Source organism: Bos javanicus, chromosome 19, assembly GCF_032452875.1.
Source record: "Bos javanicus breed banteng chromosome 19, ARS-OSU_banteng_1.0, whole genome shotgun sequence".
Lineage (NCBI taxonomy): Eukaryota > Metazoa > Chordata > Mammalia > Artiodactyla > Bovidae > Bos > Bos javanicus.
This window is the reverse complement of record NC_083886.1, coordinates 38,285,780-38,305,284: the sequence shown is the minus strand read 5'-3', so window position 1 is coordinate 38,305,284 and position 19,505 is coordinate 38,285,780. Positions and strand designations below refer to the sequence as shown.

At 48.6% G+C, this 19,505-nt stretch overlaps 1 protein-coding gene across 3 annotated transcripts in view; it reads right to left on the bottom strand.

Moving 5' to 3' along the window:
* The window catches only part of FAM117A (family with sequence similarity 117 member A), a 52,771-nt gene that overhangs the window by 7,490 nt on the left and 25,776 nt on the right, over positions 1–19,505 (bottom strand). For 2 of the 3 annotated variants that reach the window (XM_061391431.1, XM_061391430.1), the window contains exons 2-3: positions 10,138–10,307; positions 1,714–1,809 (exon numbers count right to left, since the gene is read on the bottom strand). Coding sequence is in view for 1 of the 3 variants with exons in the window: in XM_061391430.1 (XP_061247414.1) it covers positions 1,714–1,809; positions 10,138–10,307 (266 nt within the window). In the remaining 2 variants the exon portion in view is untranslated. Of the gene's footprint in view, positions 1–1,713; positions 1,810–10,137; positions 10,333–19,505 lie in introns of all 3 variants that reach the window. The other variant, XM_061391432.1, reaches the window with a different exon arrangement.

Below are 19,505 nucleotides of genomic sequence, written 5' to 3'. Positions count from 1 at the left end.
AGGGATCAAACCCCGCATTGCTGACATTTCCTGCACTGGCAGGCAGGTGCTTTACCACTAGTGACACCTGGGAAGGCCCTCTCTCAGGCATGGCTCCTGCCAAAAAGCTCAGGATACATAAAATACATAAAAAGAAGATGGAAGTTAATCTTCCATCTCAAAATACTTCAGTGGTGTTCACATCTGTGATGATATGCTCAGGCAAGCTAGACGCCATACTGACCAGATTATTGGATGTTTTGAATTACCATGTATTCTACAGGTGGCTCAGGTTTGAAAAAATTAAAAATATACAACCCTGAAACCATTTTTGTCTTTCACAGATTCCAAAGGCACGGAAAACTACTCTATTAATAAAAATGGGAAATGACGTTTTTACATTCACTCCTCAAAGTACATTCACAGCTATCTCAAAGGCCCTGGGACCCGGAAGGATAGAAGGATTTCCCCCTATTTTATTATGACTGTTATTTTGGGGGCAGGGGCTGTGGTGGGTCTTCACTGCTGCTCGAGGGCTTTCTCTCGTTGTGGCCCCTGAGCCGGGGCGACTCTCTGTTGCGGCGTGTGGGCTTCTTGTTGCAGTGGTTCCTCTTGCTGTGGAGATGGGCTCTAGACACATGGGCTTCAGTAGCTGCAGCTCTCAGGCTCCAGAGTGCTGGCTCAGTATGGCACACGGGCCGAGTTGCTCTGTGGGCATGGGGATCTTCCTGGATCAGGGATGGAACCAGTGTCCCTTGCATTGCAAGGAGGATTCTTAACCACTGGACCACCAGGGAAGCTCCCCCCACCCCCATTTTAAAGTAGACTGTGCTCAGCAAGGAGCAGCCTCTCTAGAAGGAATATCAGCTTTTGTCCCAACTTCATATCCGGTAACAATTATGGAGCATCATCAACAACTTTGACTGTTATCCCAGTCAGTTTGTAATTCTGGACCTACTGATCCTTAATGTAAATATTCTGATAATTAAAAATCGCAAATACTTTGTATTTCCTACTAGCCTTAAATACTTCATATTCTCCTACTGGGAGAACATGAAGGACAGGGAAACCTGGCGTGCTGCAGTCCGTGGGGTGGCAAAGAGTCAGACATGACTGAGCGACTGAATAACAACAATTCTCCTTCTGTTCTTGCAGCCAAGAGGGCAGAAGCTACTGCCCTGTAAATGGTGACCCCTGGCAAGCTGGTCCTCCTGGCTTGGGAGCCTTGGAATCCAGTCTATGTCTTTTTCTCTCCTCACTCTCAAACCCCAAGGGCCCTCATGAGAGGGAGGGAGGGCCAGGAAGGAGTGTTTGGGAACATATCACTATTTTCACTATTTTTCTCTGCTTTTAAAAATAAGGCTGGATGAGTGGTTAAGTAGTGAGGTTGGAGGCTTCTAATTCCCAGAAAACTCATTCTCTGTCTCTCTCTGGTCTCTGAACTGCTTATCTGTATGCAACCTCAAAGTGAAGTGAGAACAATGGCCACCCCCACCCTGAGCTTGGCTGTTGGAGGGCAGCAGTAGGTCCGGGCCAAGCCCCTGCCTACAGGAGGGCCTGGGCTCATAAATCCAGGCCACCAGGAGGCTGGGAGGCAGCTACGAAGACACCAACTCATCAGGAAAAGGCTAGATCAAGGCGGGTGAGACTGAAAACGTGGGTCCACTTTGGAGCAGATGGTGCTGGGGGAGACAAGAGGCAGCTACCCTGGCCGTGGCATCACGGGGCGATTACCTCTTTCCGGTGGTCTGTGCTGCCCCAGGATGCTGAGCGCTTGTGTGTGCAGGAGATGGCCCGCTCGCCTTCAAGCTCTTGCCAGGATAGGGGGGTCTGCAGGGAGAGAAACCCAGTGAGACAGCTCAGCTCCTCAAATGAGCCCTGTGGAAGCAGACACACCATTTTCAGGACAGAGGTGGTGGCTCTGGGTGGTCTTCTCTCACCTGCACGTCGACCCCCAGGACGCTGCCAGCCCCTCTTATTCTTTCAGGCTTCTCCACTTGCACTGCCTCTTCCTACGTCCTCCAGGAAACTGTCCCTGATGAGCCAATGAGGACAACCTGCTCTTCACTCTCTTAAGACTTTTGCACGTGGATTATAGCCCCAGAAAGTCCAGGTGCTTCTCCCCAACAGTGAGGACCAGTTTTGTCCCTCTCTATCCCAACCAGGTCCAAATGAGCTTGAGTTCAGGAACCACTGGGATCCCCGATTCCCTCCCCATCTAAGAGCCCAGTATGGGCCCAGGTTCCTGTGAGTCTAATAAAAATACGTTACCAGACAAGACCCCATTAAGGAGTCATTAATTGGTAAGAGAGGAAAAAGCTCAACAGAGATGCCCTGCTCTCCATCCTGGACTGAAGCAGGAGACTTCTTGCAGAGCAGTGCCTCAAGCTTGTTCTGTGATGTTTCCCTGTCCACAGAGTGTTGGGGGCCCCAGTGTTCCCCTGAATATATGGCAGGAGGGATTTTCACAAAGCGGGAGCACCAGAATTCTGAAGTCAGCTCAGATGCCTGACGTCTCTTGGCTTTATCGCAGCTCCTTCTCCTAGCTCCTGCTCTGCCACTGTGAGAACCAGGCTCTCAATCCGCCATTCTTCCTCCCCCGCTGCGCAGAAGACAGAGGACCCAGGATGGAGGCAGGGGCAGTTGTAGACCCACTTCCTGAGCCCCTGCTGCAGGGGGGAAGCTGTTGACTCTAAGCATGAGGGAGAGGAGGACATGGTCCATCTCCCCCGCCAGCATCCCTACTTCCATTCCAAGGGAGGGCCCAAGGGGGAGGCTCCAGTGGAACCAGTTCCTCTCTAACTTCTTTGCACAAGCTGCCAAAACCATGAGGGCCTGGGAACCGTCTCCTCTAACAGATCCGCTGACCTCTCCCGAGAGGTTGTTGCAAACAGAAAAGGGGGAGGATAAGAGGGAACAAGCCCAACAACTCACCACCCAACAGCTGTTAAGAAGAGCTCAGTGGGGGCAGTCTGAGTGGGGCTGTGGGAGCAGGCTGCCCTGCACGACAGCTGCAGGAGAGGGGCCACAGGGGGCCGAGCCTCCCTGCCTCTTCCTTCTCCCAGCTGCCCACCCATCAGGAACTCTGCCGGGCCGTGCAAGACAGCCAGGGTGAGAGGACTGTCCCGACTCCTTTCCCTGAGACCAGCACCACAAGGGGGACCCTCCAGAGATGCATCCCCACCATCCCTTCTTCTGCAGAAGGGTGACCTCAGGCTGTACCCCAAAGCCTGAAGGTGGAGCTGGCTCTGACAGGGGAAACCAAGCAGCCGGTCTACTTCCAAATGCCCATCAGAGTTCTGGCAGACATAGCCTCAGAAAATCCCCACCACTGCATATACTGAAAAGAGAGGAGAAGCCCCCTTTCCCATAGCCCCCTGAGCTGGGCAGATGCACAAACGTTCCTCCTTACCAGGGCTCCAAGCCAAACCGATACATAACTAGGTCTGCTCATTAGAGCTGAACTCCACTCAAGCTTGCTGTCCCTGGAAAGGTGGCAGAGGCTGCGGAGGAGGGGCGACAAAGGCTCAGGTGTTGCCCGTTTCTCCTCTTCTGGGAAGACACTGCACCCACAGGTGGGTGGTGAGAAGGCGGTGAATCAGCCACCTTCAGGCTTGCCCCCGGGTCTACTAACATCTCTTGAGAACTTTGCAACTGCCTCTTTCTTCTGAAGTATGTGAGGGGGTGGAAGGAGAAGTGTAGGCCAGCGCTAGAGGCTAGAATGGATGTGAAAACTCACGGCAGCTGGGAGACTCTCCTCTCTCAGTCCTCTCTGTCCACCGCACCTCAGTCTGCTCAGCAGCATCTCCTGGCAACTACTGCCTTCTCTGTAAACTGTGCTACTAAAGGCCATCGCTTTGCCTTAACACCCACCCCTTGCCACAGACATCACCATCTTACCCTCCACCCCAGGCTCTCTGTCATGCAGACAAATGTAGCTCCATCTCCTTTGTCTTTCCTTACCCCTTGACCTCTAAGCCTGGCATCCCCAACTAAGACAGCACACTCTACCAGCTCTTTCCAGCCTTCCCATCAGGGGCCCTTCTTAACTGTCCACCTCACGTGGCCTGCTGCCCCCTCTGCATCTTCTCTGATCATGTGGGTTCAGGGCACATATCACATGTGCCCTCAACAAAGAGTTACTGAATGCAAACTGTGTGTTAGGTGCTGGGGATATAACAACACACAACATGACAAAAATTGTCATCTCCTTTGAGTGTACATTCTAGTTGGAGGCACAGTTTAAACAGTGATAGGTAAAAGAGAAAAATACAGCAAAGACAGGAGATAGGAGGGACTTCCCCGGGGCTCTAGTGGTTAAAAATCCACCTGCCAATGCAGGGAACACGGGTTCAATTCCCTGGTTTGGGAAGATCCCACATGCCTCAGAGCAACTAAACCTGTGCACCGCAACTACTGAGCCTGTGTGTCTAGAGCCCCCGTGCTCCACAAGAGAAGTCAAAGCCACTGCAATGAGAAGCCCACGCAATATCACAACTAGAGGGGCGTCCCCGCTCGTCACAATTAGAGAAAGCCCGTGCGCGGCAACAAAGACCCAGTGCAGCCAAAGGTAGATAATTTTTTTTTTTTTAAAGAAAGAGGATAGGAATCTTAGGTTGGGGAACATAACTTTAAATGTCAGGGAAGTCCTCGTTGAAAAGGGAGAATCTGATGAAAACATGAAGGAGGTGAGGAGTGAGCCGCGTAATATCACAGGTGACAGTGACCTACATGGAGGGAACAGCAAGTGCAAAGGTCCTGAAGCAGGAGCCAGTCTGGCAGGTTTGTGAGCGATAAGGAGATCGGTGTGGCTGGGGTAGAGTGAGCAAGGGGCAGAGTAGTAGGCGACATCAGTAGGTGTGACAGATTGAAAATGGCCCCCCAAAGAAATCAGGTCCTAATCCCTGGGGCCTGTTACTGTTACCTTATATGGGAAAGTGTTTGCAAATGCAATTAAGTTAAGGCTCTTGAGATGGGAAGTTTATCCTGGTGGGCCCTAATGCCATTAAAAGTGTCCTTATAAGAGGGAAACATAGACACTCACAGAAGAAGATGTGACCATGGAGGCAGAGAGTGGAATGATGTGGCCACAAGCCAAAGAATGCTGGCAGCCACCAGAAGCTGGAAGATGCCAGGAACGGGTCTCCCAGAGAGCCTCCAGAGAGAGTATAGCCCAGCCAACACCTTGATCTTGGCCCAGTGGAATGGAATTCAGACTTTTGACTTTCAGAACTATGACAATAAACTTCCACCATTTTAAGCCACTAAGTTTGAGGTAATTTGTTACATCGCCTCAGGAACCTAATACAGTAGGTTATCCTGTGTTTGAGGCTGCTTACACACTGACCCTGAGTATTCTTCATTCAGGCAGGCATGTGCACAGGTGTGGGCTTTGGCCACTCCAACTGAACTGGGAGCATCAAGAGAGGGACCATGCCTTTGCCTTATTTCTAGTGCTCCTGGGTAGACAGGCTCCTCCTCTTGGGTCTCACCCCAGGTATCTAGTCCAAGGTTTCCTTGGAGCACAGAAAAGTCAAAGCTAAGGAAGGGTACTCTTCAAAGAGTGACCCTTTATGGCACAACAGGGGTCAAGCCAGGCTGTGTGACAGCACCATAAGTAGCTGTTCCAGATGGTCTTCTGGAAGCAGGATAAAGCTTGAGCTCAGCAGGCCAGTCGTGTTTGTCAAAGGGACTCACACACTGGAACAGATTTATTTTAACACCCTGGCCTTGGGGAGCAGCTGAGAGAGAAGCAGGGCTACTTACTGGTCATGAGTGGCATCAGCCAACTATGCAGATGATGCTTGGATTATGCAAAACTGATGTGAGTTAGACCAAGGAAGCTTTGCCTGGGACTCTGAAGTCTAGGAGCAACATGTAGGAAAACTGGGTTAGGGTGAGGACAGCTTTCCAAACAACAGCCTGATCTAACAAGAGGGTAGGGGTGAGATGGAGCCAAAACCCCCCAAACTGGAACCTCTTTCTCTGCCCCACAGCCAACTAAGCTTCTGTCCAGATTCTGAGGCAGGAAGAGTCCTGGTCCTCGCTTTCTCCAGTGACCTTGGCTGGGCTCTGGGGACATAACCCTATGTGTACCTACTATGCGGATGTGCAGAGCAGCATGGTGCCTGGCCTAGTACAGATGCTCAGTAACTACACGGGGAGCTGAAATTCAGCAGGGAAGCCACCATTTGGGACTCTGGCCAGAAAAAGAGGCAGGGAGGGCTCTGAGGGTGGTCGGCCAGCCAGCACCAAGAACTCGAGCTGCAGAGTTAGAGTTCTCTGGTCCCTCAGTGTCTGCAACCCTCAAATTTTCCATCATGGACCCATTTTCAAATATTCTGAGCTGCCATCAAACTGTATACTGAACAACTGGTTCTGCTCACCAGTTTGGGAAACAGGCATTGTGCCCAGACCCTCACAACCGCAAAAAAAGGCCCATGATGAGCAGACTGAGTTGTGTGTCATCACCAAATGCTGAGGCACTGTGTTGGGGAAAAGAGAAGGACAGCACAGAGGTTGGGAAAGTCATAGAAAGGGAAAACAAAGAGAAAAAACAGGCTTTCTAAACAAAGCCTGCCACCTCTGCCCTGCTAGTCAAGGACTTAAGCTAATTTTTTCCCCAAAAGGTAACTCAGACCTAAAGGAAGAAAAAAGGTCTATCATCAGGGCATTTCCCCACATCACCTGGAGCCTGAAGAGGAAAAGGGGCTAGGGATGAGCAGGATGGGGCCAGGCGAACAGGCACCCAGGGTTGCATCTGTCTGCAGGATGAGAACACCAGTGGCTCCAACAGTCATCCCACTGTGGTAAGACCACTTCCTCCCTTCAGAAGACTCCCAGAAAGAAGGGAGGGGGCGATCGCCACCACTAGAATGTGCTGCCATTACCCGCCCAGGCCCAGCGCTAGGAGGGACTGGCCCACGGCACTTGGTGGCCAGCTCTGAGTGACCAGCTAACCTGGGGGAGGGCAGACTGACCTGGACAATCCTGGCAGAGTTTTCGGAGACATTAAGACACCTCCAGATGATGGTGACACCACAGAGGAGCCTTCCTAGTCCTCACTGATTGTGCCTTCCGTGTCCAGCACCCACTGCACCCAAGCTCTTCCTTACACCCACCATGCTGACCTCTGGGAGATCTGGTCATCTTGCTCCTGGTGCGCACCCTGGCTCAGAACATGAGCAGCTCCAAAGCCCTCCTTCCCGGATGACCACATTCACACCCCTTTAGAAGAACCAATTTCCCAAATAAGGTCCACCCACCTCTCTTCCTCACTTGTCCCAAATATCTGGGTAAGCTAGCTCTCTACATCAGACCACAAGTTGCCTGGGAACCACCCATGCTTCCTTTGTGCCTTCCTAAGGGCTTAAAACATCGCTAAACCCAAGGAGAGAATACTGGGACTGTTTGTAACCTGCTGTCTTCGAGAACTGAGAACTTTAACTCCATCTTCTGCCTTGGGAGAAGCCTTGAGGACAGTGTGTTCTCATGTGAAACTTGCAGGGTTCCTTCCTACTCCAGGGGTTTGGAGAGGGGAGCTTAGCTGCTTGGCCTACCCCATGACTATGGCTGCTGTCTTCATCGCGGGTCCTGCCCCAGGAGTGCCAGGGTGATGAGGTCTTCAAACACACACTCTGGTGGCTGGCTGGAGGTGTGTATGAGGAGGGGTGGAGGCAGGGGTGGGCGGCACAGCTAAGAGAGCAGAAGCGAGGGAGGTACTACACTGGTGTGGCTAGAAGACAGAGCACAGGAGGTAGGGGAGGGGGAGGCTGTCGCCCCTCGAGCTCAAAGGAATTAGGGGAAGGTGCTGGCGTCATCTATTTTTAGCAACTGCTGCAGTCCATAGGGTTGCAAAGAGTCAGACTGAACTGAACTGAAAGCTTTCAAGAACTTTGGTAGATCTGGCCTCACTACCTTCCCTCCACTCTTCACTACACCTCTTGTATCTCCCCCATAAAACCTCTCCCCCATCTCCAGTCCTTTCTAGGTGATGTAGCTGTGCTCCGTAGGGGAGGAGTACCAGTTACTTTGGGAGATGTCAGGAGAGGCTTTGGTTCCTGGTGTAACCCCGGTGTTGAAGAAGGTAGCTTGTGCCAGGCCAGGGTGCTTAAGCAGGAATTTGAATGGAGCCCAAAACCTAGAAGCAGAAAGTTCCCAGAAGGCCTGGAATGAAAGACGGGCCGAGCACATACTTGGGTTTGGATGCCTGTGTTGATCAGAATTCTCCCACCTCCTCATGCAGCCACAATATTGACAGGTTGCTAAGAGTTCCTCGAGGGCTGGAGCCCATCCCAGGGAAAGAGGAAAGCTGCAGAGCTCAGCCTTGCCAGACCCATGGAGGCGCATCGCTGACCTCTGTCTTGCTGTGGCAAGAAGCCCAGACTTGTTATATAAAAGATCTGGCCTGCAGCTGGAGCCTGAGCAAAAACACAGAGCCTAGAGTCCATGCCTCTAAATCTGGCCAGGGAACATCTGAGGCCAACCCTGCTCTGAGTTGACAAAGAGAACGCCATCTGAGGAGTGGGATGGAGGCTTCCTAGAAGGCGGAGAGCAGGAAATGACAGAGATAGGGATTCAGGGATAGGTGGGGTGTGTGGAAGCCCGCTGTCTGATGAAGCGGGTGTAATCATGAGCACATCTGAAGCAACCTCAAGTCCTGCTCCTCCAGGAAGCCCTCCATGACTAGACACATTACTTGAACTAACCATTCTCTCAAAAGAGAAAGGGATGTGTGCTCCAGGCCTGTGATGGGGAATCATAACCTATACTACTTGCCCTTTTCAGGGGATACAGGGAACTAGTGTCCAGGGCTCCCAGGAAGTAGGCCTATTTGGTCTGCTACCCAGAGCATACTTTACAGTCTGTTCCTAGATCTAAAAAGGGCCATCGATTTTAACTGCAAACTTTTGTTGCTCCAAGGTGGCGTATTCCTGTGAGAATGTCCCTCCTGTAAACTGTGCCAGACACTTGGCCACATCTCATCCCTTGGCTCCCGGTTTACTGGCCTTCATGGAACTGGCATCCAGACTCACCAAGGCCAAACCTTGTTCTCATTTCCTTGTTCTTCACTCTGACATGCCAAGAACAGCACTGGGCATTCAAACATTCACTAATAACATTTGAAAATGGATCTCATTTAAAAAATAAATAAAAGGGACTGATGAGATGTGCTCAACAGAGGAGGACAGGGGAAGTGAGCGCACAAAAGCCTTTTCCACTTGGCCAGCGCTCCACCTCCGATCAGGCGGGATGGGCACACTGCAGCGATTGCAAAGGAAGAGCAACTGGCCCAGCATCCCCCAGGATGTGGGCTGCCTCGCCTCTGAGCCTGTGTTCTCCCCGCCCTGTTTCCTCTTTCCTGAGAACAACTCATTTGTCCTGAAGTTGAACAGGAATGGGCTTAAACTGCATCAAAGGGAGATTTGATTCTTAAAAACTTAACTCCTGAGAATGTCAAAGTCCTCAGTCAGACAAAGAAATATCTTTGTATAATTTCACACTTCAGACAACTTCTTGCTCAGGCTAATACTACTTTATTCAAAAACTGACCAATGAACCAGGTGATTGTAGAGATTCCTTTTAAGTTTAGGATTCTTAATGAAAAGAAAAACCCTGAAGAGGGGACCTGGGCTCCACAGGACTCAAATGGGTCCCCTAAAATCCCAGATAGGGCTGCTGACTAAGGAGCAACTCTCCGTTATCTGAGAACTTCCCAGTCCTGTTGCTCCAGTGGGATATATTCTGGCTCAACACATATTTTGACCACCTCTTCCAGTTGTGTGGGGAATGCATACTCAGCTGAATATTGGCTTGTTTTAGCAAGGTAAATCTCATTTATTAAAATCTAGGATAAATTCCAAAATCAACTCTTGTATATCCACACATGAATACTCAAAGACAAACAGTTTGCCTTCTCTCTCCCAACAGGTGGAATGCAAACTCATTTTCAGGTACATTTACAAAGAGAACTAAGCTGGTAAACATGAAATAATCAAAAGCTATATGTATATAGCTTTTCATGTATAGTGAATATGCATAGCCAAAACTGAGGACAAGTCACATAAATGATTGAGGGTTGATAAGTAGACCCAAGACCTTCTCAGTCACTCCACCACCCCACCCTTACCCTCACCCCATTAGAGAGAGCTTCATTACCTGGGTGGCCTTGTCATTGGTACAGCAGGTGAAGGCCCCATCAGCATCTCGTGGCCACTGGCCCAGAAGGTAGGAGCTGAGGATGGTGTCCAAGGAGAATGTACGTCGGACCTGGGGTGGCTGAGGCCTACACACTGGTTTTTCTGGGGCCACAGAACATGGGACGCTGGCTGGAAGAGAGCACAGCCCGTACACCTAGAGGTCAGCATGGAAGAAGCAGACGTGGTCATCAACTGTCTCTCTTTTAGGAAGCCTGGCTGAACTGCTGCATCTTCACTCACTTCCCTCCTACAGGAATCCGAAGCAGCCCATAAAAGCACATACAGCTTGACCAAAGCTCTCCTGACTTAACCAGCTGGTCTTTGTCACTGGAAACAATTTACACCATGTCCCTCTGGATGAGGGATTACTTTATATACGTCCTCTTTCTCCTGTTCCTAATGGACTACGAACTGTGAACTCCAGGTCTCCACACTGAGTTTCCCGAGAGAAGTCTGTTTCCCATCAATAAAAAAACAACTGGATGCTGGAAGTGGACAAAAACCAAGTTTTCCTTCATCTTTTGTTTCCTGCATCTTTTCTTCTTCCTTGCAGCTCTGATTGCAGGGTTCCTATGCACAAATTCAACCCAATTAACTGAAGGACACTTCCTGCTTCCTCCAAGACCATTAGCTCTGGGGAACCTAGGTGACTGAGACAAACAGAATGATGTAACTACTTTTATCTATCCAGGATCCAGGAGAATATCCCAGTCTTTTGGTTCTCTTCTCTGCCTCTGACCCCTGGCTAAACAGAACAAAAATAAACCAATTATAAGTCCACTCATTTTATTTTTACCTTGATTAAATCTTTCTGGGAGAAGGTAAAAGTTGAAACTGTTGATAAAATCTAAGAGTTGTAGAATCATCTGTAACTTTCAGTTATCTGAGTTGACCATGTCTTCCATAACCACATCCAAAACACACTACGGCCTTAAGCTCTATAAAATTCTTCCCTTTAAACAAAGCAAAATGCTTTCATATCTGTATTAATCTCTTGATAATTCATGTGTGCATTAATCACAGCAAAAGGAACTGGGGGCTATAAACTTGAAGAGCTTTATATTAAGAAGACACTAACAGGTTGGCAGTTCCTTAAAAAGTTAAATGAAGAATTACCATACAATCCAGCAATTCTACTTCTAGGTATATATACAAAAGAAGTGAAAGGAGGGTCTCAAAGAGACATTTGTACCCACATTCATAGCAGCACTATTCACAACAGCCAAGAGGTAGAAACGATCAAGTGTCCACTGACAGATGAAAGGATAAGCACAATGTGTTCCAAATATACAAGAGAGTCTCAGAAAGGAATGAGGTTCTGATACCTGCTACACCACGAATGAAACTTCACAAAAGAACAAATATTACATGATTCCATTTAAATGAGGTACTTAGGACAGGCAAATTCACAGGGACAGAAAATAGAACAGATTACCAGGGGCTCAGCAGGAGAAGCGAATAGAGTATTATTATTATTTAATGGGCACCGAGTTTCTGCTCCCAGGTGGTGCTGGTGGTAAAGAACGTGCCTGCCAATAAAGGGGACATAGAGACACTGGTTCAAATCCTGTACTGGGAAGATCCCCTGGAAGAGGGCATGGCAGCCCACTCCAGTATTCTTGCCTGGAGAATCCCACAGACAGAGAAGCCTGGCGTCTACAGTCCACAGGGTTACAAAGAGTCGGACATGCTTGAAGCAACTTAGCAGGCATGCACCAGTTTCTGCTTGGGGCGATGAAAATGTTCTGGAAATGGACAGTGGTGATCATCACACAACACTGTGAGTGTACTTAATGCCACTGAATCATAACCTTAAAATGGTTAAATGGGAAATTTTATGTTATGTGTGTCATGTGTGTGCAACTCTGTGACCCCATGGACTGTAGCCCACCAGGCTCCTCTGTCCATGGGATTTTTCCAGGCAAGAATACTGGAGTAGGTTGCAATTTCCTCCTCCAGGGGATCTTCTTGACCCAGGATCGAACCCGCGTGTCCTGAGACTTCTGCATTGGCAGGTGGATTCTTTACCACTGAACCACTTGGGAGGCCCCTATGTCTGTTTTACCACAACAGAAAAAAGAGAAACACTAGTAATACTGTCTACATTCTCCAAATCCATTTAAATATTTACACACATTTTACCGTGTGAAATGTAGTACATGACATAGTAATCAATATGAAATCTATTAATGATATTCTTCTTTGTTCTACCCATTTCATATACTCATTTTCAAGTATGAACGATCCACATATCTGTCATTTTTAAAACAGTGTATTAAAAAAGTAAAGACACCACTTTGCCAACAAAGGTCTGTATAGTCAAAGCTATCATTTTTCTAGTAGTCATATATTTCTCGTAGTCATGTATGGATCTGACAGCTGGACCATAAAGAAGCTTGAGCATCAAAGAATTGATACCTTCAAACTGTGGTCCTAGAGAAGACTTGAGAGTCCCTTGGACTGCAAGGAGATCAAACCAGGAAATCAATCCTGAATATTCATTGGAAGGACTGATGCTAAAGCTGAAGCTCCAATATTTTGGCAACCTGATGCGAAGAGCCAACTCACTGGAAAAGAACTTGATGATCTTTCCCTCAATCTGGGAAAGATTGAGGGCAGGAGGAGAAGGGGGCAGTAGATGATGAGATGGTTAGATATCATCACCAACTCAATGGACATGAATCTGAGCAAACTCCAGGAGACAGTGAAGGACAGGGAAGCCTGGTGTGCTAAAAACCATGGGGTCACAAAGAGTTGGACACAACTTAGCAACTGAACAACATTTTACCAAGTTTATATACAGTAGTTTGCTTAACCACTCCCATATTATTAGATGTTTGAGAGGTTCCTCTCAATTTGAATATCATAAATATTACTGCATGGATAACTTTTAGTCTCAGTTTTTATCTAATTCCTTTTGTTTAATTCCTATAGTTCTAGATCATTTCCCTCAGCTATCATATATGTACTCATTTAAAAGAAATTAAAAATGACATAAAAATGTGGGAACTTCCCTGGTGGTCCAGTGGTTAGGACTCCATGTTTTCACTGCTGTGAGCCCAGGTTCTCAGGGAACCAAGATTACAGAAGTCACATGCCGCCACAACAAAAGATAAATTAAAAAAAAAAAAAGTAGTGCAAAGAAATATGTAAATAAACAAGCAAAAAGCTTCAAATCTCAACACCCAGAGATCAATTCAGTTCAGTTCAGTTGCTCAGTTGTGTCTGACTCTTTGTGACCCCATAGACCGCAGCATGCCAGGCCTCCCTGTCCATGACCAACTCCCAGAGTCTATCCAAACTCATGTCCATTGAGTCAGTGATGCCATCCAACCATCTCATCCTCTGTCGTCCCCTTCTCCTGCTTTCAATCTTTCCCAGCATCAGGGTCTTTTCAAATGAGTCAGTTCTTCGCATCAGGTGGCCAAAGTATTGGAGTTTCAGCTTCAACATCAGTCCTTCCAATGAACACCCAGGACTGATCTCCTTGCAGTCTAAGGGACTCTCAAGAGTCTTCTCCAACACCAGAGTTCAAAAGCATCAATTCTTCGGCACTCAGCTTCAATGATAATACTATGAGATATACATCCTTGGGGGCCTTGCCTTCTGTGCAGTGTGTGTATGCATATATTTCAAAATAAAAATGGGATTATACTATATATATTATTTTGCAGTGTTTTCACCTTATAAACACCTTTCCAAATCAATATACAGTGATCTCAACACATCATTTTAAATGACCTTAACACTCTTAAAACTCTTTAAAGGCTTTCTTTCAAAGATGGTACTCAAAAGTCTTGTTTTCTGGTCCCACTTACCTTTTCTTTACACATCACTACTCTTCAAGGTATCTTATGTCCCAGACAAACTACTGTACACCATTTCCCATCCACGACTTGGGCCTGACCTCCTCTGAGGTTTTGCACATGTGGATCAGGGCTAAAATCTGACCCATCCATCAGGGCCAGCCTAACCATCTCCACCTTGACGGAGTCTCCTGGGTCCCCTGGAGGGAATGTCTCAGGATTTTCTGATTTTCCTCAGTACTCTGTACTCTTCCTTTTTTCTTTTCTGTCTAGACTGCTCTGTGCAGCATGCAGGATCTTAATTCCCTGACCAGATTCAACTCATGCCCTCTGCAGTGGAAGCACAAAATCTTAACTGCTGGACCCCCAGGGAAGCCCTTGCTGTGTCCTCTTCTAGTACTTCGCAGCTTCTCTCGGATGACAAGTATTTGTAACTCCCAGATAATGAATAACCAGTGGCCAAGGGCTCTGTCTAGTTTATCTTTGAAACCCACACAGCATCTACAGCATAGGGCTGAACACTGGCAGATGCATTAAGTATTTGCACAAAATCAAAAACCTGTTACTAAAAGGGTGAGCCTGCTCTAATTACACCTGGATTCCAAGAGTGTCTGCCTTGCATATCCATGCTCAGCCTGCTCCCTGTGAGTAAATCCCCCAGAGTCGCTTGTCCCTTTCCTCTGAGGTTCAGGGAGGCCCAATGTCTTTCCTTTCTTCCCTGCACCTGTAGCTCAATAAGTTAGTGCTAGGTTCAAGTCCCAACTGCATCTCCTACATTGGCATTTCAACCACTTGTTTTTCTATCCTTGGTTTAAGATCAGAAGATGGCAATCCGGATATTTCTGGGAGCTTCTGACCCATGCTGGCAGCCTGATCAGACACCAAAATGCTATCCTGTGGTTCTCCCAAACTGTCTCTCAGAGACCACGGATGAGGCAGGGGTTCTGGAGGGCAAGTTTACAAGATTACATGACAGAGAAGCAAAGAGCAGGTGGGAAGCAGACGAGCCAGAGACTGGCATAGAGGCCAGAACACCATGATCGTAACAGCTGCTTCACTGCTGTTGGAAGGAAGGGGGCTGTGGCTCCAGGGGTGAGAAAAAGCTCTAGGGAGAAAGATTTCTTGGAGACACCTCTCCCAGCCCCTCAGCAGAATTTGTTGCAAAAAGCTCCTTTAGAATTTTTCCATTCTGAGGCTTTAAGTATACCCCTATTTACATAATACTTTCAAGTTTTACCCCAAAGTACTTGTGTGGGTACAGTCTTTTGTTTTCCTAAAAGAGATTCCAGAAAGACTGATAAGGAAAACAAGGCACAGAGAAGTCCAGTCTCACACTGGACTTGGTCGCCCAGTGAGTGAGGAGCAGTCATACATTCAAACCCAACCTTCCTCCTTCCTACATCAGCTCACGGGGGCTCTCGACCTTCCTGTATCAGTAATGCTCTTGAGGGTGTGGGACACCTGCCTACACACCTGAAGGAAGGAGTGCCTGGCAGCTCCTTCAGGGAGGGGAGTGAGGAAGGAGACTGCGGGCCAGACCAGGTGTCTATTTTGGGGGCGGGGGGCAGGGGGGGCGCATGGAGCAGATGGTTGGTTGGTTTTCTGGAGGAGGTTTTGAAACCTGGGGGAAAGTCTGGTATCCCCAGGGATGTCTGAAGCCATGCCTGTCTTACACTGTTCCCATGGATACCCTGCACAGCCTACCCCACTGCTGAACTACAGGGGCCCACTCTCAAGGGCAGCAACCAGAGGCTACATTACTCCCCAGCACCCCTAGGGCTGGGGAGGGCCCAAGATCCTGGAATTTGGTGTAAGACTCCAACCACCCATTTCGGTCAATTCTACATGCCCTCCAGTCATTTCTGACCAAAGTTATTCACAAAGACTCTCAGGGTTTCGGGGGTTCTGACTTGCTCCTCCAAATACAAAAAAAAAAAGGAATATCACCAAAACTGATTAGGGCAAAACCAAGGCGTCACATTCCCCCGCAAATGCAACACAAACCAAAGCCGAAGTCAGACACTGGCATGCTCTGTACCATCCTCAAAGGGGCCACAGGCTGGTGGAGCGTGGCCCCGACATATCTGGAAGGGACTTGGGTGCAAGCAATCTGGTTCCGATCTCAGCTCAGCCCTCACTGTGATGTGACTGCAGCCCGCACCATGCGCCCTTCATCCCTCACCAGACCTGCTCTTCTATCGTCGGCAGGAGCACAGTCCCGGCTTGTTATCTCTTAGGGAAGCAGCGCTCCCCAACCTTTTTGGCACCAGGGACCGATTTCCGGGAAGACAATTTTTCCACAGACCTGGAGTGGAGGGGATGGTTTCGGGATATGTCAAGCACATTACACTTATTGCGCACTTTGTTTCTAATCTAATGCTGCCGCTGATCTGAGACGAGGTATCGGTTGGACCCCTGCTGCAAAGAACAGAAGATGAGAGGCAAAAGACTTTACTTTGATAGATTACATCAAACCAATTACTGTCAGTTAACCCTTCTCCACGTTGTGATCTTTTAGGACTGAAAGTGGAGGTGGGGCGAATAGGAAGAGGAGACACGCAGGGTGAGTTCCAGCCACCAACGTCCCCTGGGAAGGGGGCAGCTTAGTGTCAGAGCCTTTTCCTCCCCTAGTGTTGGTCTAACCCAGGCCAGACAGTCTCCAGAGAGAATAGTGCAGGGGAAACAGCCACTGGGAGGCGTAGGCATCAGCGGCTTGGTCAGATTGGCATGTCCCCTGAGTGAGTGCAAATGAACAGGAGCTTCTGGGCTCTCCCTCCCTCATGGGTATACCGGAAAGACCTGGGGATGGGGTTCTGCCCTGCAATTGTGTGATTATGGTTAAAGGAGAAGCGTTGAGAAGTCACAAAGAACGGTTGCTTGTGGTCGGAAAATGGACTGGTTTCATTTCTGGAAAGTACCCTCTCAGATTTGGGAAACAGGGGGAGAGAAACAGGACAATTGGCTGCCCTGTCTAAGAAGAGCCGCCCCTATCACGACAGGCCAAGACAAAGCAACAGGCTGCCGGGGCACTGGATGGGTGGCTGCAGGAGGGTGGGGTGTCCTGTTTACAGTGCTGTGGGTATTATCGGCCCATCGCATGCAGCAGCCTCCACAGCCCAACCACCTGGCGAAGCTCCCTGGCACAGGGCCAGGCTGTTTCACCATGCAGCTGAGCAGTGGCGGATGCTTCGGTTCTTGGGCAACAGCAAATGGGAAAAACAAAACAGCACACACCGGAGATAAGGAGCCCTAGGTGCTATCTTCCGGAGCCACTTGGCCCTGTCTCCCAACTGCTGCCTGTGTATGGCTTTGGGGAGGGGGCCTCTGAGTGGAGAGGACCAGCGGTCCAGTGTCTGTGTCTTGGGGAACAGTGAATAGGGCGGAAACACACGAACAGCTGACAAGGGGCCGGGCACACCACAGCAGACTGATCGATTCCTTCAGTAGCAGATTCTAAGTGCCCATCATGAGCCAGCGATGGTGACACAGGAGGAGCAGGACAAGAAGCTTCTGACCAGGCTAAAGTGGGGGCAGCCAATATAATCCCTAAGGGCCAGGCTGCCAGCTCAGCCTCTGGGGTTCCTCCAGCCACTGACTCTCCAGAAGGACCTCATATCCCTGGCTGGAAATCAGCTCAGGCCTGACCACACCAGTAAACCCCCACTCTGAGAACCCAAAGGAGAAGGGCAACAGCTCTTAGGAGGAGGGGTCAGGGCAGGAGGAAGGCAGCAGATGACACAGGAAGTGAGGCATCTGCGGCTGCCCTTCTCAACTTGGCCAGAGCTAGACTGCAGGGTGGAGGCTTAGCAGCTTACAAGGAGAGAACAGCCCCTGACCAAAGGGTCCTGGCTGAGCAGCTGTGGGGCTACTTCCCTTATTTTACTATCTTTTGGGCAACACAGGAGAGAGAAGCCTGGGAAGTAAGATGAGGCTACTCTCCATCCACCCTCCAGACTCACTCCATGAGTTTGAGTAACCCCAAAATATCCAAGAAGGACTACAGAAGTAAGAAGAGAGACAGTCAATGAGATTTCACACGTGGCAAAACTAAGCAACTGGCAGGTTCAACAAACAAGTTATTAGTCGCTGTCTCATGTTGCTGAGGTTTGAACCAATATTAGCACTAGCCTTACCTCCCCTCTTTAAGAGAAAAAACTCTCATTATAACAGAAGCTGTAAATATATGGGAGGAAATTAAAGGAAATTTTAAAAATGCAGATTAGCAAAACTTAAAAAATGACGCATGCCACCACTCAGAAATCACTACTGAGCAATCCTTCCTGATCTCGGGGCACATACATAGGCGCATATATATATATATATAATTTTTTTTTAATGAGATCCTATTACACATGTTTTTCTCACAATGTGCTTTTTTCAGTTGCTGATCTTCACGCTGGGAGCGGGCATAGGCAGGCGGCTGGGAGGCTGGGGCAGGCAGCCGGTTGCACACCGGAGAGCAGGCCCTGTCCTGTCTCCTAGCTGGGATGCAGCACTTTCGCTGGGGGTGGGGGCAGGGAGGAATGCTCATCTGGAGGGGAGCAAAGTAAAACAGAGATTCCGAGTTTCTAAACATTTCCCCAATACCAGATTTGCAGTAATTAGGGGAAGTTCCTTCTCGCAGCTTCATGGGGATTACTTTTCCATTTTAGTATGTGTGCTGGGATTAAGCAGTGCAGGCAGTCTTCTGAGCTGCTTGTGGTCCCGCGCCGCTTAACTGCTTAACTCAGGGACATGTGGGTTTTGGAGGGAAGTTGTGGTCAAACCGAAATCCCCAATATGACTGTACAGGAGTTAGAAGCCCTCCTTGGAAAGCCCAAGGAGACCCCATCCATCCCAGCTGGGAAAATTAAACCCGGAGCTTTAAACACTTCTTTCAACACCAAGCAATAGCTCATTTCAACCATAACAGGGAGAAGAAACTAAAGAAACGAGATTAAAAAGAAAGAAGAAAAAAAAGAGTAGCAGCACATTTCCCTTACCAAGAAGGCTTAACTAAAGAGAAAAAAAATGAAAAACTTCAGCCAAGACCTCAATACTGGCTCTGTACTTAATACTCCCTCCGTATCTAAGTGTGCAGCTCAGGTGAAAGCATTTCTCACTGTGTCTGACTCCCCAGGATGCAGACCACACCTATGGGTGGCTGGAGAGAAGGGTCAGTAGAAACTTATTTGGAGGTTTTTCACTATGGGGAAAAAATAAGGAAGTCCCAGACTCTTCCTAGCAAGGAGGGAAAGGGTGATTCCACAGTGTACGTGTGTGTGTGTGTGTGTGTGCACACGCGCACGCGTGTGCGCACAAAGAAAACAGCAGTTACTTAGATATTTGTTCAATTCTCAAGCAGCTGCACTTAGAAGAAAAGGAAGTGGTGTGGACTTTTCACCTTTTATCTGAATTCTCTGAAAAGGAGTTCTGTAGGATTTCAACATTCTTAAAACAGGACAAAATACTAGCAGTTACTGACTGGAGCATGCTTTCTTTGGGGGTCTAGTTGGGCTTTGTAAGAAGAGCATAAATAGCC